At 44.7% G+C, this 24,733-nt stretch overlaps 1 protein-coding gene across 1 annotated transcript in view; it reads right to left on the bottom strand.

Moving 5' to 3' along the window:
• Positions 1-325: 325 nt before the first annotated feature.
• RHOBTB1 (Rho related BTB domain containing 1) overlaps positions 326-24,733 on the bottom strand; it is a 64,795-nt gene continuing 40,387 nt past the window's right edge. Inside the window, exons 4-10 of the mRNA XM_056849639.1 lie at positions 21,717-21,902; positions 18,814-19,790; positions 17,202-17,320; positions 7,735-7,885; positions 6,896-6,984; positions 5,269-5,374; positions 326-495 (exon numbers count right to left, since the gene is read on the bottom strand). Coding sequence (XP_056705617.1) covers positions 326-495; positions 5,269-5,374; positions 6,896-6,984; positions 7,735-7,885; positions 17,202-17,320; positions 18,814-19,790; positions 21,717-21,902 — 1,798 coding nt within the window. The remainder of the gene's footprint in view (positions 496-5,268; positions 5,375-6,895; positions 6,985-7,734; positions 7,886-17,201; positions 17,321-18,813; positions 19,791-21,716; positions 21,903-24,733) is intronic.

Genomic DNA, 24,733 nt, shown 5'->3' with positions numbered 1-24,733 from the left:
AAAAATATAGTAAAAGCTGAAATTTTAAGGAGGTGTTTCACACTCCCTTCCGGTGAGCTTGTGCTTTCTGACCTTACAGATGATAAATGCACAGAGGTGGAATAAGAACCAGTGCCTCAACCATGCATGGGCCAGGATCTTCCCCTACAAAAGCTCCACTGATATGAATGGCAGCTACATAAGCAGCAGTGTTTGGGCAACTCCCATTCATTTCAATGGCACTTGGCACAAGAATGGTTCACCACTGGCCTCTTTTCTAATAAGACTTCTTGTAAAGCAGTGGGGTTTCTTTGAGCCATGCTCTTGACAGCCTGCTCTCCTTTTCTCAGGCAACAACTGTGGAGGAATTCCAGAAGCACCACTTGCGTTTTGAATGATGTTTATTCAGAGCAATGTCCTCCTTTTCTCTTTCCCTTCTGACCCGCTGGAAATGATCTTCTTCCTTCAGATACCATACAGGGGGCCAGCGATATCTCTCAAAATATTCCTGATTATCTGCATTGGAAAAAAGAACATGCAAACTAATGAGTTCTAAACAAACCTGTCAGCTCTAGTCCCATGATGATCCCATAAACAGACATCCGTAGACAAGTAGTCCAAAAGAGAGTTGATTTATTGGAAAATCCACAGGTTAACAGAAGCTAAGAGTCAAATGGACACTAATGAAACCTATAAGCATGGTACAGGGCATATATGAAAGAGCCTAGGGCAAATCAGGGTAGATCTGGATGCCATGGCAACCCCCCTCCCAGGAGCTGTCAGGGAGGTAGGATTCTACCGGCATTCCCACAGAGTCCAGTCAAAACACGTTGTTTGTAGGGCTAGAGCTGGCCTTGGCCAGCACCTGGAGAAACCACAACATCCTTTTCTCAGGCCATGCCTGACATTCTGCCCCCCCAAAGGCCCCCCCCTTCAGTTCTCGGGTGCTGGTTTGTGAGGGTAGGCAGCATGAAATTTGCGGACCAGGCGAGGTGCGGAAACATTGCACGAGCGTACCCATTCATCCTGAGCAGGACTGAAGTGTTTCCAACGAACTAGGTATTGGAGAGAACAATGATGGATACGCAAGTCCAGGATTTTTGCAACTTTAAAATGCTCCTCCCACCCCACCATCACAGGCACCTCAGGTGGTGGTTCAGGATGCCACTCCAGGGAGGGAACATGCGGCTTCAATAGACTGACATGAAATACGGGATGGATTCACCTTAGCGATTTTGGGAGTGAGAGTTCTACAGTCACCGGGTTGATGATCCGGGAAATGGGGAACGGACCCACATATTTGGCACTGAGTTTGCCGCACGGGCGGGTTGACCGTAGATTCTTGGTGGACAGATAAACCACATCTCCCACCCCGTACTCTTTACCCGACGAATGGTGTTTGTCAGCTTGAGCCTTATATTTACATTTGGCTCGTTCCAGATTTTTTATCAGCCACGGCCAGGTTGTCTGAATCGTGTGCACCCAGTCAGCCACATCTCCACCTCCCTCCTCCCCTGACATACCAATATGGCCGATGGGGCCGAAGTCTTGTCCATACACAGCTCGAAAAGGGCTAAACCCAGTGGACTGGTGCACAGCATTATTGTAAGCATATTCAGCAAAGTCCTACCCAAGCATCTTGGTGGTAATTAACATAACAGCGCAAGTAGCATTCTAACACAGCATTCACCCGTTCTGTTTGGCCGTCTGTTTGGGGATGGAAGGCGCTTGACAGTCCTTGTTCCACCCCAACCATTTTAGGAAAGCTTTCCAGAACTTAGCCACATAAGTGCTCCCGTGGTCGCTGACCACCTTGCGCGGAAAACTGTGCAATCGGAAGACATGTGACACAAAGAGGCGGGCCAATTTTGGGGCGGAAGGGATACCTGCGCAAGGTACAAGATGTACCTGTTTCGAGAATAGATCCATGATTACACAAAGTGTAGTTTTTCCTTCACTGAGGGGTAGATCAGTCATAAAATCCATTGCGATCACTTCCCAGGGTCTAGTGGGGGTTTCCAAAGGTTGCAATAGTCCGGGCGGTTTGCCCTGGGGTCTCTTGGCAGTAGCCCACACTGGGCAACTGTGGATGAACGAATCCACATCTGATCGCATGCCCACCCACCAAAACTGTCTCCTCAGTAGATGTAATGCCTTGAGAAACCCAAAGTGTCCTGCGGTCTTAGCGCCATGAACCAGACTCAGAACCTCCCTCCGCAGTACCTTAGGAACATACAACTTTGATTCTCTATACCAATAACCCCAGCGTTCAATCAGAGAAGCCAGGAGGGTTTGCACGGAGAGCTCGGCTTGGCAACAGCGACGGAGAGTTTCCGTGAAGGAATCTGTTAGCCCCTCCACATCCAGCATTGTGGGGACTGTGCTGGCAGCCTTCTCTGCAGGAGAAGGAGCCGGCGCCGTTGAGGGGGGCAGGGGGGTCGGTTTGCCCGGGCGAACGGGTCCCTGCACCCTGGGACTCGCACTGGTAGACTGCATGGGTGGTGGAGTCAGTGCTGGTGAAGGAGGCGAGTGGAGTGGACAGGCCGACCAACGTGGTCGGGCGTTGGGCTTCCCCCCCTTTCGAAGGTGGCGTTGGGAGTCGGGTCTGCGACCGGGTTTGAACTGCCAGGGTGGGCAGTAAGCCCCTCTGAGCAGGAGCCAATAGAGACTCTGTGGGGCGCTCGATCTTGGTAGGGTATTGGGGCAGTCTAGACAAAGCATCGGCCAGCAAGTTTTGCTTCCCTGGCACATGTTTTAATACAAAGCGGAATTGGGCAAAGAAGTCCGCCCATCGTACCTGTTTCGCGGACAGTTTGTGAGCCCCCATTAACACTTCCAGGTTCTTGTGATCGCTCCACACTTCAAAAGGGATCTTAGAACCTTCTAAAAATTGTCTCCACACCGTGAGGGCATGCTTAACCACGGCTGCCTCCTTTTCCCAGATCAGCCAATTGAGTTAAGACTGTGAACTTCTTAGAGAAGTAAGCGCACGGATGTAGTTGACCATCCCCCCCTCGCTGTAGCAGCGCACCCCCCATTGCTACTTCTGAAGCGTCTACCTGGACCACAAACATTTGTTCACAATCAGGGTGTTTCAAAACCGGTTCGGAGGTAAACAGTCGTTTGAGACTGTCCAAAGCAGTTTGGCACTGGGGGGTCCAATTCACTTTAGCCGTAGGCAAGGTGGCTGTGCTTCCCTTTCCTTTAGTCTTAAGGAGGTCTGTGATGGGCAGCGCAATCTGAGCAAAGTCGATGCCACTGCTCCACGACCAACCCAGTCAGTCGGTTGGACTCAGCTTGAGTCCGCTGCGCCTCCTCAAGGATAGCAAGCAGTAGATCCAAAACCTCGGGGAGCTGACCCAAAGCTCTAACCCGACCTCCCGGCGATCCCTCCAGAGCTCCAGCCAGGGATGAAAATATAGTTTCAGATTAGTGTCCAAATGTCAGCTCTAGTCCCATGATAATCCCATAAACAGACATCCGTAGACAAGTAGTCCAAAAGAGAGTTGATTTATTGGAAAATCCACAGGTTAACAGACGTTAAGAGTCAAATGGACACTAATGAAACCTATAAGAACGGTACAGGGCATATATGTAAGCCTAGGGCAAATCTGGGTAGATCTGGATGCCATGGCAAACCCCCTCCCAGGAGCTGTCAGGGAGGTAGGATTCTACCGGCATTCCCACAGAGTCCAGTCAAAACACGTTGTTTGCAGGGCTAGAGCTGGCCTTGGCCAGCACCTGGAGAAACCACAACATCCTTTTCTCAGGCTATGCCTGACAAAACCCTAATGACAAAACCTTGCAAATAAGTGGAAGCCTTTATGTTCTCTATATCTAGATATTTAAGAAAAGTAGAAAAATCTAAAGCTGTTTTCTTCCCCTGTGTCAGCCAGGGAAGTGCAGAATCTAAAATCTCAAGCAGTATTTCTGGAGAACTTCTGCTTTCCTTCCTCAGGTTTCAAGCTCTCATGGTACTAGATTTGGAATATTATACATGTTAATGAAAGCTACTAAGGGGTCCAGAAGAAGCAACAGCTTACTAGCCGCATTTCTGCTCCGGCTGGAGCTAAGATCTCCCCCTGGTGAGGAGGGGGGAGGGAAGCAAAGAAGGTTCTTCCTCTGAGTTGGTTGCTTCTATGGAGCAACCTCTGGTGCTGCCTTCCCTGTGCGAGGCACACAGTGCCCCCCCTCAGAGTGAGAAAACAAATTAAAAAGAGAAGACTGAAAATGAATATTACACACATTAATACTACAATTTAACTGTAAATGTAACTGAGAGGATTCTTAAGTTCACATGCATTTATCCTTTTTTAAGCCTATGAAACATTTCTGTCTCATTTTCTGCAGTCCATTATGAAAACTAAGGTTATCAACTTAATTAGTAGTATTAATTTAGCCAGGATTATTTTATCATTGACAGAAGAAAACAAAATGGGGTTATTTGGTGCAACAGCATGCCCAAAACAGAGAACACTGCCAAAAACGTGTGGAGACTGAAAGTTTGCCACACAGGACGAAGACTGTAAAAACCAAAACAGAGCTTTGGGCATGGTTTCCTGAAGTCAAGGCTGGTATTTTGGCTCTCCGTGCCCCAGAAGGCTTCATTTATCCGCCCTTCTGTCCACAGAATAAATATCTGTCACATTTTAAAATCCCATGACAGAAGGAGACGAGACAGCTCTTACTCCTCCTGCCTGCTTCTTCCCTTGGTCCTGTTGTCTGTCTGTCTCTCAACTGCTGTCACAAGCAAAACCCCAGTTGTGCCACACAGTAAGTGAAGAGGAGGAACAAGACTGCTTAGATTACAAGAAGGCAACTCCATCCCATTCTCTGTTCCCTTCCTGTTGCTCCCTGCTCCTCCAGCCCTTGGCAAAAGGAACAACTTGTTTTAAAAGGAAGTGGAATGGAAAAGGAAACTGCTCCTGAAAATCATACACATTTATTTATTTTATACCCCATCTTTCCCCCCAATGGGAACCCAAAGAGGCTTTCGTCATTCTCCTCTCCTCCATTTTAACTCATAACAACCCTATGAGGCAGGTTAGGCTGAGTGTGAGACTGGCCCAAGGTAACCCACAGAGCTTCGAAGACAGAGTGGGGATTCGAACATCGGTCTCCCGGATACTAGCCCAACACTTGAATCACTCCACCACACTAGATCACAAGCTAATGTTCAAGTTTACTTAGTTTAGCAAACTTAAAACACACACACACTTCAAAAAGATACAAGAGAAAAATACAAAGGTTGGAACGATGGGTGAAGAAAAGTTTGCCAAGGGACCTTACCAGGAGATTTTGTTTTGATTTCCTTGCGGAACTTGGAACAAACACTGTTGTAGTTGGTGCAGATATAGTGCAAGCACCAAGCTGCTAGCTGGTTAGCATTGTGGAACTGGAAAAAAAGGTAACTGAATCAATGTTCTGTGGAGTTAACAATTGCCCTGCAAAACAAAGCTGGAGTTTTAACACATAAGAGAATTATCCAGGGATTGAGACATATGAGCTGCAGATGAAAAAGTTTAATTCGAGTCCAGTGGTATCTTAAAGACCACCAAGAAGAAGGAGAGTTGGTTTTTATATGCCGACTTTCTCTGCCACTTAAGGGAGAATCAAATGGGATTACAATCACCTTCCCTTCCCCTCCCCACAACAGACACCCTGTGAGGTAGGTGGGGCTGATAGAACTGTGACTAGCCCAAGGTGACCCAGCTGGCTTCATGTGTAGGAGTGGGGAAACAAATCCAGTTCACCAGATTAGCCTCCTCCACTCATGTGGAGGAATGGGGAATCAAACCCGGTTCTCCAGATCAGAGTCCACCGCTCCAAGTTCCAGGGTATAAGCTTTCAAAAGTCAAAGCTCTCCTGCTGCCTTCTGACTGGGATATAAGGGCTCAGAGATCTCCATTCCTACTTGTATCTGGTGAAGGGAGGTTTGACTCTCAAAAACCTATACCCTGAATATCTTGGTGGTCTTTAAGGTGCTACTAGACTCTAATCTTGCTCTTCGGCTGCAGACCAACAGGCCTACCCACCTGAAACTACAAAAATGCTTGACAACACCACAAATAAAATACTATGTACAGTGCAAGGGCAATATTTAGGCTGTTAAGGAGCTACAGTGATTCAGGCCTTCTTTTTGATCTGCTGCTCTGAATTGTGGTTGTAGACTGATCGTCACCCAAACATTTATGTAGTGGCTAGATAATGACTGGATAGGCTTGTTAACTACAACAAAGAGCTTGAATAGGAGACAACTGGAAGCCCCGCTCTGAGGTTAGGCCTATATATTGGGCGATAAGCATGAGGTGGCCAACCATGTGTGCATCTCAGAGCACCAGTGCTGTGATAGTGGTGGGGTGAGAGTTTGCAGATGAGTACTGGCAGGCAGGAGGAGGATGCCTAACTATTTGCCCCCTTGTCAATTTTTCTATGCCCCCCCCCCCCAGTTGTTTTAGCCCACATTTTCCCCACAACCAGGCTCTGGAAAGTAAGACTAGCTGGTGAGAAAACAATCTCTGTATGTATTTGTAAAGGAGAACCTGCGGGCCTGGAAAGAGATAAGCACCCCTTTATCTTGTCCGCTGACTGTCCACTACAGATGCTGTCCTGCCTCATGCAAACAGGGGGCTGGGGGACATGTGCATGCTGCAGAAATGAGAATTTCCACCCTTAGCTTTCTAAAAGAAAGGACAGGACAATAAAACATTCATGGCATCTCTTCTCAGTAACCATGATTATCACTGCAGAAAAATTCCAAAATAAAGAATACAATTGCAACATTGTTTTTCATTCTTGGGAAACAGCAACTATCCAAGCATTATACAATCATCAACCCCCAAAAAAGGTCTTTACGTTTTTTTTAAAAAGTACTGCCGCAAAAAATATACACTGTCAATAGTGAACTGGTACTAACCTGGGCTACTTCCAAATAGTACAGTACATCTCCATCTATGCTAACACCACTCACTGGAGTTTTGGTCAGCTCCTGAACTGCGTGTTGCTCTGTTGTGTTGGAAAAGAGAGACAAACCAGCTTACTTAGCAAAATAACTGCATTTCATAACAGTCCCTCCTTTAACTGTGCCCTCACCCACTACAATGATAGCCAGCGGCAATGGAGAACCCCCCCACCCCTGCAGGAACACCATCACTACAATTTGGGCTCATGGGGATTTATTTTACAGAGCCTTGGGATAAAATGAAGCCATCTTGCATGCAGCCACATCTCTTCAAAACAACTGGGGGTGGGGGGAGAAGGAATGGGCAATTCCTGGAATTAGCTATCTTCACATTACTAACAAAATAATTAACCAAGTCAGAGTAGGGTAATAAAACCAACTTGTTCTGCTCTTTTATGGGATGCTTGCTTGAACTGGCTTGATTTAAAATGGTTTAAGATCAGCCATTAGAATCTCAAAATAGGAATCTGGAATGGAAGCTCTAATGGTCATGCTCTTTCAATTAAGGGTAATCAGTTGCCTAATGGGCATTATGAATTACAGACTCTTCTTCGCTTCCTGTCTCTAAAGCGTGCATGAGCTTCTTCAGCGGACTAAATTAATTCAGCGCAGAGGGGAGCAGAGGAAGTGTTGCATTTTTTCTATGTATCATCATTTGGTTTTGGAAAAGCAAAACCGCACATCCATTTTTTTTTTTTTTTGCACAATGATCATGACGCAGCAACAACAACGATGCTTGTCGGAAGAGCTGCCACAAGTCTTTGGCGATGCCAGTGAAGAGCCAGCAGCTTTACCTGCAAGTGCGACCAAATGCGGGAGGCAAAATCTGTTTGCCAGGGCAATTAATTCAAGCGTGTCCAACTCCTGACTGGAGGATAGCTGCTTGGTGTACAGATAATCCAGAACGGTTTGCATGGAAGTCTTGTTTATGCTTGGAAGCAGAACCTGAAAAGAAAAAAGACAGGTGTTTTCTGAAATGTTCAGAACTGTGAGAGGATCTAGTCAAGGATAAGATAAAAATATATATTATAAAAAATAAAAGATATATTTTTATTTCACCCTTCTGCCAAGGAGCTTGGGGTGCCATACTTCTCCCCTCTTCCCTTTTATTCCCAGTACTTCTCCCCTCTTCCCTTTTATTCCCACAACAACCCTGTGAGATGGGCTAGGCTGAGAGAGTATCAGGCCCCAGGTCACCCAGGGAAAAACCTTACCAACACACCTGTACCGTATACACTAGAACAGCACAAGCTCACACACTGGATGTATACACTTGCCAAAAAAGTCTCGTTACTGGTTGCTATTGAACTATGGAACTCTCCACATAACAGACATATTGGGGACAGGGGACCATTAGTAGTTAAGATTTTCATTTGAATGTCATCATCAATCCCATTTTCACCCAATCCTCCTCCCTTAAGAAGCTCAGAGACTCTTCATTTTATCCTACTAGAAGAAGTGATGTGTATTCCTCCCCCACCCAAGCTACTCTAGAATCTCTCCCCTAAAGTGTCCAAATGCCTGGAAGCGGTAAAAGTGTTGGGACTAGGATCTGGGAGACCTAGGTTTGTATCTCCACTGTGCCATGAAGTTCATTGGGCACAAACTCTCATTGTAACCTACCTTACAGGGCTGTTCTGTGGCTAAAATGGAAATGTGTGTGTGTGTGTGGGGGCAGACTGATGCATGTTATCTGGAGCTCCTTGGATGAAAATATACTAAACAAATAAATTTAGAATGGAGACACTGACCCCAACCTTTCCTAACACTGTAACTTTAAACTATGGAGATGTTACCCTTGATCCATTGTTCAATGTTTGGGCTGCTCACTAGCATTTGAAGTGGCATTCTTTGTACTGCTTTGCCGGTTCTTAGCGCTCATTTGTATGGAGGAGGTTATTGAGTTTGTGTCTATTATGCTGGCAACCATACATACTGGTAGGCAAATTAGTTACCGATACCAGAAACTGAAACTCTTGCTTTGATATAGGGATAAAGTTTGGGAATTAAGGTACACTAGTGTCGCATCTGGGGTTATATTATGGGGCAAATTTCAAACACTCAGTGGCAAAACAAAGAGTTGTTTTTTATATGCTGATTTTCTCTACCTTTTAAGGAGAGTCAAACTGTCTTATAATCTTTTTCCCTTCCTCTCCCCACAACAGATACCGTGTAAGGTAGGTGAGGCTGAGAGAGCTCTAAGAGAACTGTGACTAGGCCAAGGACACCTAGCTGGCTTCATGTTTAGGAGTGGGGAAACCACCTGGTTCACCAGATTAGCCTCCGCCGCTCATGTGGAAGAGTGAGGAATCAAACCCTGTTCTTCAGATTAGACTCCACTGCTCTTAACCACATCATGCTGGCTCTCAGTTTGGGCTCCCTGCCTACATCTCTGTATTTGTCTGAAAAAAATTAAGTATCTGGGTTTCATCCCTTCACCACTACAGCATGCTCTCTTATTTGGTCGGGGTTTGTTAGTTCGTTAATTTTTTTAGATTCAAATGCTTGCAGAGGTCCTTAGTAAAGTCCTGAAGGAGGCACTCCCACCCAAATATAATATTTAACACTTATATATTTTGCATTTCAAGTGTTATTTTAAAAAAGCTAAGTGTTATGGATAGTTCAGGTCTGAAGAACCACATAATTAGTTCTACACAGCCAAGGGATTTTGGACATTGTGTTTAGCAGCCACACCACTTCATAAACTCCTCTGAAGCTGAAGGGACTTTCAAAAGCCAGGGAGGTCCGGCATTCAGAAACAGAAGTCAGAGATTCCACTGGGCATGCCCAAACCCTTGGAGGCTCCTCAAGTAGCTTTTGGGATCCCCCAATATGTATATGGCTAGACTGAGGCGCGACATGCTGACTGCTTCACTGAACTCCTGGTAAGGTAAAGGTATTCCCCTGTGCAAGCACCGGGTCATTACTGACCCATGGGGTGACACCACATCATGACATTTACCGGGCAGACTATGTTTATGGGGTGGTTTGCCATTGCCTTCCCCAATCTTCTACACTTTACCCCCAGCAAGCTGGGTACTCATTTTACCGACCTTGGAAGGATGGGAGGCTGAGTCAACCTTGAGCTGGCTACCTGAACTCAACCTCTGTCAGGATCAAACTCAGTTTGTGAGCAGAGCTTGGACTGCAGTACGGCAGCTTACCACTCCGCGCCACGGGGCTCCTGATTTAGCACTAAAAACCTATATGGGAATGATTCACTCCAAGTGAGGTCTTTTTAGGTCCCATCAATTTCACTGGGAATATTTACTGTGTAACCAAAGTTACACAGTAACACTCAAATATCTAGTTCAGGCACTGCCTATGGGCTCCATGGTGCCCGCTGACACCTTTTCTGGAGCCTGCCCAGGTTTTGCAGAACAGCAGTTTGAGTTTTGGAAGACAGTTTTGCAAGAAGCGAACAGGAGAGCTGAGAGTTGGCTGAAGGTCAAGGCCCTTGAGATGGAGCTCCCCTCCTCCCCCTCCCCCACAGAAGAACAGATGTAATATGCTACTGTAACATTTGCAAATGTTTGAATAGTATCCATTGCTCTATCTCATTCAAAGAAAATGGAGCCTAGGAAGCTGTGCCCCTGGAGCGTGTACCAATTTCAAAAGAAATGAACCCCGCTCACAATAAACCAGATGTTCTCAACTACTACAGCAAAACTGGCCACTTGGGAGCTCTATATTTGCCTTCGTTGCACAACAAAGGCCTTACTTTTCATCATGTCATTCGCTTCTGTTGCCTCAGAACAACAGACCAACTTGAAATTCCCTTCTAGGCGTGGCATATAAAGGCCTAGCAGTAGTAGCCTAGATTTCCTGTACTTTGCGCACTAGAAATGTGCATGGGTGTGTGTGTGTCCTTCGCTAATATCCTATCAGTTACTAAGTTGGCACAGAATGAGACCAGCTGGGTGGTCAAGGATATGCTTACATATGCTTATACCTCCCCCACCCAAATCAGTGGACATTGAGAAGCAATCCTAAGCAATTCTGCTCAGAAGTAAGGCCCAATTTATTCAATTAGGCATACTCCCAGGAAGGTGTTCTTCGGGTTGCATCCTTAAGTGCTTAGCTTTGGTTGGCCTGTCCACATACACAGACACGAATATGTATCTGTCATGAGAAACTATCCTATGGAGAAAATGGTACACAGCACAGGATACACAAAGTCAAGGACAATTCAGATTGTCATTTTGGGCCTCTGCCTCTGCATTAGCTCATTCCTGTCCTTAATATAAACCCTGTGCAGCTAAAAATAATTCAGAGATGCTTTCTGGACTGCTGATTATTTTTCAGCACCTGGCAGTATTTCCTTTCCTTTGCCAACTGCTGCTGCAACTCGCGCGTCACAGCTTCCAAGTATATTGTCCCCAATTTAAGGAATGATTGTCTGTGGATTTAGCAACCAAACACAGTCACAGCAATAGAAGAAGAGTAGGTTTTTATACCCTGCTTTTCTCTACCTTAATGAGTCTCAAAGAGGCTTACAATCACATTCCCTTCCTCTTCCCACAACAGGCACCTTGTGAGGTAGAGAGAACTGTGACTGGCCACACAGGCTTCATGTGGAGGAGCGGGGAATCAAACCCAGTTCTCCAGATTAAGAGGAAAGAGATCCCGCTCGCTCCCCCAAAGGGGTCCACGCCCACATCCCCCAATATTTTCAGTACCTAAAGCTCAATATTTTTTTAAAAAACATTATAAATGGAGGCACACTTTATTCTTGCAGGCAGCAAACCCAGTACAAATAACCTCTGTGTTCACCCTGGGATTATTTTCTAATTCTGCCATCAGGAAGCAGTGCAACCCAAAAGGTCTAGCCAAAACTGATTAACTGGGATTACTGTATGTTACCTACATAACTAAATGTAATGAAGCACATAATTCCTATTGCTCCCATTAAAGATCTCCAAAAACGTTTCCTGTACTTCTGTTCATTTTGCCAGCACACGCAATTCTGCAGAAAGACTGCTTCAGCTCCCTTACCATATCTTTTTAATGCCAGTAACTAATGTAGAGACGGAAATAGTATGGGCAAGAGGCAATCTTCTAGAAAGTTTAGTGAGAAAATTGTACTGTCTGGTTTCCAAAGAACTGTGTTAGATGAGAGATTTGAAGATCACAGAATGCCAAAGAAGAGAACTGTACAATTCAAAGTTCTTACCTTTAAAGCTCTAAATGGTTTGGGGCCTGGGTACTTGAAGGACTATATGAGCTTCTGAGAGCCAGCATGGTGTAGTGGTTAAGGTGTCAGACTAGGATAGGGAAACTGAGGTTCGAATCCCCACTTTGCCATGGAAACTTGCCGGGTGACCTTGGGCCAGTCACACACTCTCAGCCTCGACCCTGGCAAGTATTTGGATGGGAGACCTCCAAGGAATACCAGGGTCATGATGCAGAGGCAGGCAATGGGAAATCACTTCTGAACGTCTCTTGCCTTGAAAACCCGACGGGGTCACCCTAAGTCAGCTGAGACTTGTCGGCAACAAAGAAAACCATCCTCTATTGTCCAGCCCATCAGTTAAGATCCTCTTCTGAAGCCCTGCTCTCTGCACTCCCACCTTCAGAGGTGAGGCAGAAAGTGACCACAGCAAGGGCTTTTTCAGTAGTGGCACCTCACTTTTAGAATGCCCTCCCCCAGAAAGCTCACCTGGTGCTAGTTTAAAATATTCCTTTTAACTCAGTCTTTAAACTTCGGAGTTTTATCTCTCCAGTGTATTATGGTCTGAGGATCATTTTATTTATATTATTTCAGACTGCTTGATGTGTATTTTATGTTGTTGTTATGCCCTGGCTTTAATATGGCTGGATTTAACAGCATCAGTTTGTTTTAGCAGATATTTTCAATGGATGTCTTTTAATGGTTTTGTTCCAGTGTTGTAGGTTTCCTTGAGTACATCTCATGATTGTCTGCCCTGGATAGTATTTGGAAGGGAGACCTTCAAGGAATACCAGGGTCATAATGCAGAGGCAGGAAATGGTGAACAACCTCTGAATGTCTCTTGCCTTGAAAATCCCACCGTGGTTGCCATAAGTCAGATGTGACTTGATGGCAATAAATAAATAAATAAATAAAATGGCGGGGGAAGAAATGCTGGGGAAGAAAACAACTATTTTAAAAACTGCAATCTTTTAAACAGTTTCTCAAGGAAATTTTGGCTATCATTGGAGGTGGACTTAAATATATGCCAAATTTTGCACATGTCTCGGGAAAACTGTTTGCTGTGTATTTTATGTTGTTGTTATGCCCTGTTGTTATGTCCTAGAAATACAGGCTGGTGTATAGCTGCCACTAGGGGAGAGCAAAGACCGACTGTCTCTGAGGGAGGGTTAATATAAGGTACAGTAAGGAGCTTTTTTAAACGCTGAAGATGGTTTTTGTTGCTCATGTTTTTCAGGGGCTGCAGCTCACATGCAAGAGTTATTGCTGCAAATAACCCGGCTCTCCCTGCAGAATTTCAAAACAATAAATAAATTAGAAGGCACTCATTATATTTATGTCCAATTGCCTCAGTCTCTACGTGCTGCACGCTTCTTGGATCCAGCTACTTTCTCCATTCCGTTTCCAAGGCTGTACTCCTATACTTTTGAACCCACAGAGCTCAACAGCCTTGTGCTTTCTGTGCTACAAATATCCAAGGCTTTGCAATTAATATTTTAAGGTTACCAAGAAGAGCGCAGGCTATTAGGGCTTATAATTAGGAACCAGATTTTAGAAAATGAATATACAATCCTGTTGAAGAGTTCTGCTTACTAAAAAATCAAGGTATGTATTTTTAATGAACCACCTGCTGAGAGAGCCTCTGGGGAGGGAATTACGCTTACTGCTGTTTTAAAAGTAATGAGAAAAAAAATTAAGTAGAACACAGTCTTCCAGAATATTAAATACACACACAAAAAAAGAGAGAACAGCAGCAACTGCAGTGCCGAGGGATATAATTCTTCCCCTTGATGTGGATGCCTCCCCTCAATAATCAAGCCAAAAGCAAAGCTGGCATGGATAAAATATGATGAATAATCAGAAAATTATTCTGAGTTTGGATAAAAATAAATCAAGTTGAGCTGAGCTGCCCTTCCTTCTTAAAATCACAAATGCTACTCAAAATAATTTGGAAGACTTTTCTACATTGTTAGCATTTCAGAACCTCGACGGATTCTTCATAGAAAGGTGGAAAATGATTATTTTAAAAAGCCCGGTGTCTTGTTGGGCTTTCTAATGTTTGGAAATCTCAAGGGTTAAATTATCATCATCATTTACAGCCAACCTGTCTCACTTAGACTCAAGGCAGATTTTTTAAAAAGGATAAAAAATAAAGATTGGTGAGTGACAAACTGAAGCCGGTTTAATACCCATGTAACCTGCATTGTTCTGGAGCATAGCTGAAATTTGACTCCTCAGTTATATGGCACTTGCGTAGTGAATAAGTGGGAAGTGGTTTTTTGACTAAGCCATGTTTCAGTTGGTTAATTAGCTAGCTTAAATTGATGGAAACCCTTTTGACTGACCAAAAGGTACCTCTGACTAACTGAGCAGATTTTTTCTGTAAAAAGAAATTGTAAATTATTTTAAGAGTAAGTTCCCACAATAAACACAGGTACCATCTTAGAAGAGAAATTCTGATTCTCTCTCACCAACAGGGGATGCTTTTTCTAAGACTATTCTGCAACACACAAGCACATCCTCTCAAAACCAAGTATGGTTCTTTCCTTCAAAGCTATCATTCATATTTAATTAAAATGAATTAAAGTGATCCAGACATGTGGTGGCCCAATGTGCAGGTTTCAAAAGTGGGTGGGGCCACCACTGGGTTTGTGTGAGCCTGCAGCTCTCTACGAGGAGCATGGCGGCAGAAATCAAACAGTGGACAAAATCGTAACCAAATCCCACTGATGTCATAGAAGAGGTATCACTTGTCCTTCCGCAGATCGCTGTGATATAGAAGCGTTTGCTGAGTCTCTGGTTTGGGCACAGCTTAGTCCAATGCTATGCAGCATGGTGTAGCCACATGGCATAGTGGTCAAGAGCAGCATACTCTAATCTGGAGAACCGGGTTCAATTCCCCACTCCTCCACATGAAGCCTGCTGGATGACATTGGGCCAGTCACAGTTCTCTCAGCTCTCTCTCAGCCCCACCTACCTCACAAGGTGCCTGTTGTGGGGAGAGAAAGGAATTGTGATTGTAAGCTGCTTTGAGACTCCTTTCTGTAGAGAAAAGTGGGGTGTAAAAGCCAACTCTTTTTCTTAACTGAGGAGCTCAAAGGAAGAGACAATCTGTGCAGGGCACACCAGCGTCACACCAGCGTCACACCAAAAAGAAGCCAGTTATGCCATGCAGCAGGCACACCCCACATGTGTTAATGGCTGCCTATGAAGGCTGTGCAAAAGTGGTTCTAGTCTACTCTGTTCCAAGTGACATTTTATATAGACGACAGAAAATTCAATCAGAGTGAACATATGAAAGATTATCTTTATATTATATGGGTAGTGTATATTCAAACCCCTTCCCCTTTGACCCTAAACATTTGCCTATCACATTCACTAGCAGTGTCCCCATATAAAATAGGGATATGTTGTGATGTACCACAGTTAATAAGGAACCCTGTGGCGCAAAGGGTAAGCTGCAGTACTGCAGTAAAAACTCTGCTCACAAACTGAGTTCGATCCCAACAGAAGTCAGGTTCAGGTAGCTGGCTCAAGGTTGACTCAGCCTTCTATCCTTCCGAGGTCTGTAAAATGAGTACCCAGCTTGCTGGGGGTAAACTAGTATAGATGACTGGGGAAGGTAATGGCAAACCACCTTGTAAGCATAGTCTGCCTAATAAACATTGTGATATGCTGTCACCCCATGGGTCAGGAATTGACCCAGTGCTTGCATTACCTTTTACCACCGTTAATTCTGCCCCATCCCACATAGCTGTTCGCTAATACAAGAGATATTCGAGTTATGATCTGGATAATGTAAAATGAGCACAATATAGAGAGGTTTAGCAACCAGAGATCTCTGGGCCACGAGAGGAGTGTATTGCCTGCCTCTCCACCACAAAACCCCATTCTTTGTCAAAGCAGAGACAAAAATGATGCGCAAAAAAATGGCATTCGAGGCAACTGAACTTGCTGGTGAGCAGTCCTCCAGAAAAGCTGCATGTGCACTAGGAATTTACAGGGATGCCAAGACACTGTGCAACGTGTCTTGTTCTACGAAAAGAACTCCTCCCTTCTCCTGAGTTCTCCAAGCATCACAATGAAGGACCCTCCCAGTTTGTACCAGATAAGAGGTGACAGGGCTTGACCCTCCCCTGGCATGTGCACAAGACTATGGGAGGATGTCAAGCTGGAGCCACGCTTGAGAGTAGTGAGCCATGCAGACACAAAATGAGTGAATGACTCTGCCCTTCCTCGGCATTCACTTTCTTCTGACCACCCACAACAACGACATAATATCAGGAGCCCTTTGGAATCATTTGCCTACCATGCCCCATGTTTTGGAGGAACTCTGAAGTGGTGATTTAGATTTGTCTGTTTGGTCAATGCATTTATGTAAAAGATCCTACACTCTCCAAAATGTACCCAAGGCACATTCTAAATATCTTGCGGCCTGACTATAGGGATGTCTATAGATGCATGTGCCTTTCATAACTGATGCAAGACGTGTGTATTTTTGTAGTCGGAACCCAAATATAAAATGCTATGAGACTGAGAAAGAAATTATTCTTTTTGAAGGTTCTACCATAATCAGAAACCAGATTTGTGGAAGACAAGGGAATCAAGGTCAAGGCCCTGGCCCCAACTCTCTCACCCCTCTGAAAATGGCATCCTGGCAAACCTGCTTGGCAAAGGTATTACGCTTAGCACACTCTCCCCCCTGCACTGGAGATTAGGGAGCTGGCCTGTACTCATCTTGCCTGGGGAGGAATCCAACTGCTAACCTCTGGAACAGTGGCTTGAAATGTTTCCAGCCCATTTAACCTAAACAGATCCCTCTTGTGTGCCAGAACTTCAGTTCTTTGAAGGATTTACTTAAAAATCCAAAATTGCCCTCGACCCAGAAAAGCAAAAATCACCTGAGAAATTGCCTCGGATGACGGCTTTCAAAAGGAGTCACTTAGAACCTGAAACATTTTCGAAAATGTCAACTGAGCTGATGATGACAACCCTCTCGTAAAAACATGTTATTTAAACCGCTGCAGCTTAGCAATTCAGAAGAGCCAAGCATGTGGTACACTGAGGTTAGATGCTGAAGAGGACAAATACCTCACTGTTAGAGCTTTCGACAAATGATCCTCCAAACATTGCAGACATCCATTCACAGCTGCAAATCAGTAGTGGCTTATGGGCATTTATGTTTCCATCTTCTAACTTAAATGTCACATCTGTCATGAGATCAAAGAAACAGAACACAGGATGTAAAAGGCTTGCAGTCAGATGTAATAACTGGGGTAGGAAATAGTGGAGGCACCCCCACCCCATTCTCCTACAGAATTATGGCAAGGAATGTGCTTCATGAAATACATCCCAAAAGGACGTATTTGAGCAATTGAAAACTAGTCCTCCATAGGAGGAAGGGCTCCAGCATACATCACTTTCTGAAGTCGGATAACTACAGGCTTCATCTGCATGGCACATAAGCTGTTTTAATTGGCCCAATCCAGACACTTTTTGTGTTTATGTGAATGGAGGCGGCACGCAGTACCAAATAATATTCCACAGACGGCATTTCCTGTAGTCTGCTAAATTTTGCAAGTCATTGCATGTCTTGAAATGAGGGAAGCAAAACAGAGGGTCAGAAACGGGACATGTCCTCAATTAATGTGTACAGAGAAAACACAAAGGAAACAGGCTACCTGTAAATGGATGAAACTGGGCACAGACGTGCCTCTTGGATGCCTGCACAAAGATTAATATTAATTTGAACTAACCAGACAAACATTTGGTGCAGGTCTCTATGTGCTTGTAATTTCCACTAAGGGTGTATCTATACTACAGATTTAAACTGGTTTCCCCAAGGAACCAATGGGAGTGTACTTCAGTGCAGGGAGCTAATGGAGAATTCTCAGCATCAAACATTTCCCCAGGATTCTTTGGGGGCACTCAAAACATCAATATCAATTCACAGTGCAGAGGTGCCCTAAAAGCGATAGAGTGTTTTCAGCCCTCAGTTCCTACATCCCATCCGGTCTGGCAGGCTTCTAATATTCCTATTAGGATGCCTACCTAGGGTATGCGTAGCTAAATAGAGGTTTGGAACAGGAAATCCTAGGTTGGGCCAGGCTAGCCCAATCTCGTTAGATCTCGGAAGCTAAGCAGGGTCACCCCTGGTTAGTATTTGGATGGGAAACCACGAAGTGTTGCTATGCAAAGGCAGGCAATATCAAACCACCTCTGAATGCCTCTTGCCTTGAAAACCCCAAGGGGTCACCCTAAGTTGGCTGCAACTTGACAGCACTTTCCACCACCACCATCCTAGGTTCACGTCTAATGCATCTACTCGTTGTACCACACTGCCATGGTTCAAGTGGTCTATGTGAAGCAGCCCTGGGGCCCCAGCCACATGGAGAAAGTAACCTAAGTGCCAGCATACTCTTGTTGACAAGGGATACTTCCCGAGTGTGGTGGCAACATTCTTTAGCTGTCTTGCTCATGAAAATGCCCATTGGGAGTACCCGTCTGCCAACATGGGCATCAGCTTATCAGTTGCTTTTTCCAAGTGGTTGCTCCAATTGAACCCTGTTCTCGCATCTGAATTGGGCAACCGGCTTGCATGTAAGAGTCACAAGTTGCTTTCCACCTATGGTTACTATTCAAATGACTGCTATGAAGCAATTTGCAAGGAAAACCAGGAGCTGCCCATGAATAATTCACTCACCAGAAAACGTCCCTTTGCAGAGGCATTCCTTTATCCTATTGGCTTTCCTGACGTGGAATGCCTTGGTAATTTCCTGATTCATGAATGCTTCTTTGTTGGTGATGTTTTCTACCATCATCCGCAAGTCAAAGACTTCCAGTATCTCAGCGATTTGAGCAACCCTGGTTAAATCTTTTTCATTTTCATCCAGCTGTCCCGTGTACAAAAACTGCAAGACAGTTTTAAAAGGTCCTGGCTGAACAGAAGAGTCCATCTTGACAACCGTCATAGTGCAGGGTCTCTTTGAAACGGGGTTGACTCGTGCTTCCTTATGCATGCTAACAAACCCTTTGCCCCAAGAGGCCAGTGCTCGCTTGAGGCAACCGGCTTCCCCTGCCTCAAGCTCTAACCTTGCTGAAGAGTCATAATCTTCTGCTGAAGACACAGGTTTGGCATTCAAAAATTTTAAGGTTGCTGCTTCACCATCACCGTCTGTCTCAAGACTACACGCTCTGGCCAATAGGTTTCTATTGGTCTTTGCTTTATTACAGTGTGACTCAGCTGGGTCTGGGGTTTCTTCACATTCCATTAAAAAGAGATCATAAAACTTGGAGGAGGAGGTAGCTAGGTAGATCTTATGAGCAAAAATCTGAGTGTTTTCCTGAAGGATAAACATGACGTCTGCACACAAAGGATTGTCCAATAAGTAGCCGGCTTCATTGATACTGGTGGTGGGACACTCCGGGATTCTGATAACCGGAGGTGGTGCCTTTGGAGGTAGAAATGGAGCCTGAAGTAAAGGTTTCTGGACTTTCTTCAGATGTGACTTCCAAAACTGAAGGTGTCTCCTGGAGATCAGTGCAGCTCTAATCGCATTATCAAACACATCCTTGATGCCAAACTGGTCAAATACGCTGGTTTCATAGTATGGTATCCCAAGCTCCTTTGCAACCTCTCTGCCTTTTTCAGGTGGTAAGATGTCACCCCTTTTGATAGGCCTGTGAATGAAACAACAAAGTAGCACTAATTTATTGACTTCATTTATACCCATTTATTCTCCACAAGGGGGACCCAAAGCAGCTTACAGCATTGTTCTCCTTTCCCCCATTGTATCTTCACAACAACCATGTGAGGTAAATTAGGCTGAGAGTGTGTGACTGGCCCAAGGTGACATGGCAGAGTAAGTAGGGAGTCGAACCAGGGTCTCCCAGTTCCTATTCTAACCATCTAACCACTATACCATGCTAGCAAGAATCTGCCCAACCATCCCGCTAAGTCAGCCCCCCAAACCTCCTAGGATAAGCCCAGCCTGTCCTCCCGTCTTTCCTGACCCTCTGTAGGTCTAGCATGGAAGTAGATGTAGTTTGCTTCCATCCACAATCATTCTCTGTCCTTCCTTGGCTAGATCTGAATCCATTACATGAGCAAATGTTTTGGATAATTAACTCAATAGCATCCTGCACACCAGATGCATTTTTTTAATTAAAAAAATATGTAGTGGTAGCTGCATTCTTTTGCTTTTACCTGATTTTCCAGGGACATGGAAAATGTTGAGTGTTTTTTAAAGTGACCAATCTGACTAATAACAGTAAATGGTTACATTAAAAAGCTTATTTTAGTGGCAAAGCCATTCCATCCCTGGCCTCCCATCCTACATATATATTTAAAACAGAATTGTCCAGGAGTACATTTTTATAAAGAGAATGAGGCGGCTTGATCTTGTCAGAGTTTGGAAGCTAAGCAGGGTTGTCCATGGTTAGTACTTGGATGGGAGACCACCAAGGGAAATCGGGGTTGCTATGCAGAGGAAGACAATGCCAAACCACCTCTGTTTTGCCTTGAAAACCCCATGGCCCTGGGGTCAACATGAGTCAGCTGCGACTCGATGGCACACAAATATTTTTATAATGGAATGGAGGGCGCTTCTATAAAGGGAATCCAATAGCAGCCTATGCCACTGTTTACTGTATGTATTACCTTGCTCTTACAACATGACTACCTACTTTTGTAATTTTATTCCTTTTTTGCATTGTTTATGACATATCTTTTTGCATTGTTTCTAATTTTTGTGCTCCTAGATCTACTGCATTGCTGGTTGGATGCCGCATGCTATTTGGCCTGCATTGTTTTATACTGTGTAACCTGCCTTGAGTCTGAGTGAGAAAGGCAGGCTACACATGAAGTAAGTAACTAACTAAATAAATAAATAAATAAATAGTGGCCCCTAGCATCTTCACCCAAGGCCACAACTCCCTGACATCAAGAACTACAGAATTACTTATTCACACACTCAGTTAATTTATGGGATTTGCAAAATGGACCCTTCAAGTTCTGAAGCTGTACCATCCCCTGAATACCAACGAGAAGAAAGCTATGTTGCCCATGGCCTTGTTGTGGGCTTCCTGGAAGCACCTGGCTGACCACTGCTGGAAACTGCATCCTGGACTAGATGGAACCTTGGTCTGATCCAGCAGGACGTTTTTCTCCTCTCTCTGTCTCACACATGGATCATCCTCTGACAAACCAAAGGCAACTGCATTAGAAAACCAGGAGTAGACTTCTGGCTCCAGGTTTTAAAATTTGGCCTGGATTTAACTTGCCTTGGTCCAATTTTATGAAGTGTGAACACTGGTGGAAGGACCACACCTCAGTTGTAAAATACATTCTCTGAATGCATCTCCAATTACGAGATCGCAGGAAACAGGGCTGGGAAAGACCTCTGCAGAGGTCTCCCAGAACTACTGCCAGTTGAAGTCAACGTTACTAGGCTAGGTAGACCAGAGGCTGATCACATGTAAGGCAGTTTTATATGTACCTCTATCAAGTAGAGCGCTGTGCTCTTTGCAGAAATGGTGCCATATACAAATGTTGTCCAGCGGGAATAAAATTTCTTCTATACTACATCGATTGGAGCCAACTTTTACCTGGCCAGCGGCCTTCTGGCTCGGTTTACAGCTTCCAGATCAGCGTATCGGAGATCCAGTTGGCAGCCAACCAGAATGACAGGTGTGCGAGGGCAAAAGTGTTTGATTTCTTGACACCACATGGTCTTCACATGATTCAGGGAGTTAGGGTTAGCAATCGAAAAACACAGGACGACGACGTCGGACCTGGAATAAATATTATTATATTATTTATTTAATCCATTTATACCCTGCCTTTCTCCCCAATGGGGACTTAAAGTGGCTTACATCATTCTCCTCCCCGCATTTTAACCTCACAACAACCCCGTGAGGTAGGTTAGGCTGAGAGAGTACAACTGGCCCAAAGTCACCCAGAGAGCTTCATGGCACAAGTGGGCATTTGAACCTGGGTCTTCCAGATACTAGTGCCACACTCTTAACCAGGACACCACAAATGTGCATTTGTGTTACAGAAAAATTAAAACTCCAGCCTCCATTTTAATCTGTTGAACAAATTAAGTGGAAGAGCAACATTTCCTAGGGATGTACCAGGACTGTGAAGTGAAGAGTACACTTCAAACTCATGCATATAACATCTGTTGAAAATGAAAAGAATTATGTCCCCCCCCATGATACCATGGAACCGTCTTTCTTCTACAACTGACAGACATCATGTGCAAGAAGGAACAAAACAGTGGCAACAGTCCACAGCAGCTGCTGGAACTGGAAATTGGCAACTATCTGCTCCCATCACAACATACCAGACTCTTAATCTGCAGTGAAAAGTTAGATGGCTGCCCAACCATTTAGTGCAAACATGTGGTGTAATAGGATAAGGAGATGAGCTGACAGATATTTTAGGAGGACCATTCCATGTACAGTGTAGCAAAAACCCTGGTTGGACCACTGACTGTACCACTCAGTAGGACCTTCAAGTCTTGACTCTCTGACAGGATGCTAAATGCATGTCCAAACACCTTTGTCCCATTCATACATTATCTCTGTAGGTACTTAGATCTTTAAAAACAAACAAACCTTAGCTGCACTTAAAAAATATACATTCTGGGCTGGATTCAGTGACTCCCTTCTGTTAAGTTGGATCCAGTGACTTCCTTCCATTAATTCCTCCTCAGAGGGAAAAAGAAAAAGGGAGACTGGATCCAGCTTGGCAGAAGGGACTTATCGGTTCCAACCCATGGCGTGAAATGGCCCTGAGAAGAGAAAAAGTACTGGATTTTATTTTAAACTCTGACCTGACAAACAGTCGACCCCACTGCACTGAATGCTCCGGGCTATAACTTTCTTTGTGGTTTAGATAATGATGTTTTTAGCTGGTGCTTAGTCTACCAAGACCAATCACTTCTTCAACAAGGGTGGAAATAAACATTAAGACACCAACGAGAGAAAGAGAGGGAAGAAAAAAAGTGGAATTACGTCAACGTCTTGCCAAAAAAATCTTGCACATTGCTGCAATTAAATAAAAAACAGCTATTGCCAAAAAGGCAATGCAGTACATAAAGGGAAGAATAGTTAGATCTTCATAAAACAATTGCTATGATTATTATTTTATGTGTCTTTTTCCCCCAGGCAGCTCATAAGCATGGGGTTTTGTATCAGAACATATGCTGAAGCAGCCCTCTGAAGCAGAGTCCTAAATAACTAAAATTTAAGCAAATGGTTCCTAATTCTTAGTTGCAGATGCTGTAAACACCACCAATGATAACTGCAAATCTTTCACAGGAAAAATAAGGAATAAAATACAACAGTGATTGAAAGGGAGTAGTTCTGCAAAGGTCCCACAAACAGGAGGAAAAGCTGCTCTGCTGAGCAGAACACAAGAGCACGTTCCAATTCTATTTCTATTAAACTTTAATTTATCACCAATTTATTGTGCTTGCAAGTTTGGGCAATTAACAGAGCGAGACCTGTGAATCTCAGCATTTGCTTTCTAAATCATTAACGATCTACCTGTTCCACATGGCTGCTCCGCTCATTTCATCGAGGACAAAGCTCTATCTAGCACATCTGAGCAGTGTATAAAAATACCCCCACCCTGCGCAAAGCAACAACGACACTACTGTGAGTTTACATACAACAGAACACAGGCAGTCTTATGTATGTGTTATGTACTACAATGGCTGGAGAATGGGACCTTGGTTACTTACTGTGAAGGTTCCTTCTACTCTGAGGAAGGAGGGCATCTTGGAGACAGATGGGCGATTCCTTTCCAGGGCTAAGGTCAGGCAGGAACTAATTAATTTTCCACTTCATGCTTCCTGCCTGGAATCGCCCTCTGACTCCAGTTTCAAGACTTTCCGAGCTAGGGCTTCTCAGGAAGATAGAACACAGGAAGCTGTAATGAAAGGTCGTGAGGGAGAGTAGAGGCACGCAACCATGGGGTTGGCGTGAAAAATCTCAACTTTATATTACATCAACTGTAATGCATAACGGTACATAGAATAATAAACTAGGTTAAACTGAGTAGAAAGCAATAGCGAACAGTAGTAACAGTGACCAATTTCAATTGCCTGCAAGGAGGAGACCCACTCGCTCCTGCTGATGGGCTGTGTATTTGAGAGACCAGAGGGTGCTCCAGTCTTCGCCCCAGGGTGGAGCAAGATGCCCTCCTTACCTCAGAGTAGAAGAAACCTTCACGGTAAGTAACCAAGGTCCTCACTCGGAGGCGGAGGGCATCTTGGAGACAGATGGGATGTCCAAGAGCTATAGTGTCTAAGGGTGGGAATCCTCCTTGTCAATGACATGGTGGAGCACCCCGTGGCCGAAATCTGCGTCCACTGATGCAGGCAGTAGTGGCAGATGAAGATCGAGATGGACGACCATGTGGCTGCTTTGCAGATCTCCTCGAATGGCGTTTGGTTGTCGAAGGTGGCTGACGGAGTCGTGCTGCAGATTGAGTGAGCTGTGATGCCAGGGGGGCTCAGTCTATTGTTGACCTTGCATGCCTCCTCAGCTCGGACATTTCCTTGCCCCTGTTGGGGGCAGTCAGGGAGACAGACAGTGAGTCAGACTGCCTTAAC

Source organism: Euleptes europaea, chromosome 5 (assembly GCF_029931775.1).
Source record: "Euleptes europaea isolate rEulEur1 chromosome 5, rEulEur1.hap1, whole genome shotgun sequence".
Taxonomy (NCBI): domain Eukaryota; kingdom Metazoa; phylum Chordata; class Lepidosauria; order Squamata; family Sphaerodactylidae; genus Euleptes; species Euleptes europaea.
This window is presented reverse-complemented; position numbering and strand designations above follow the sequence as displayed.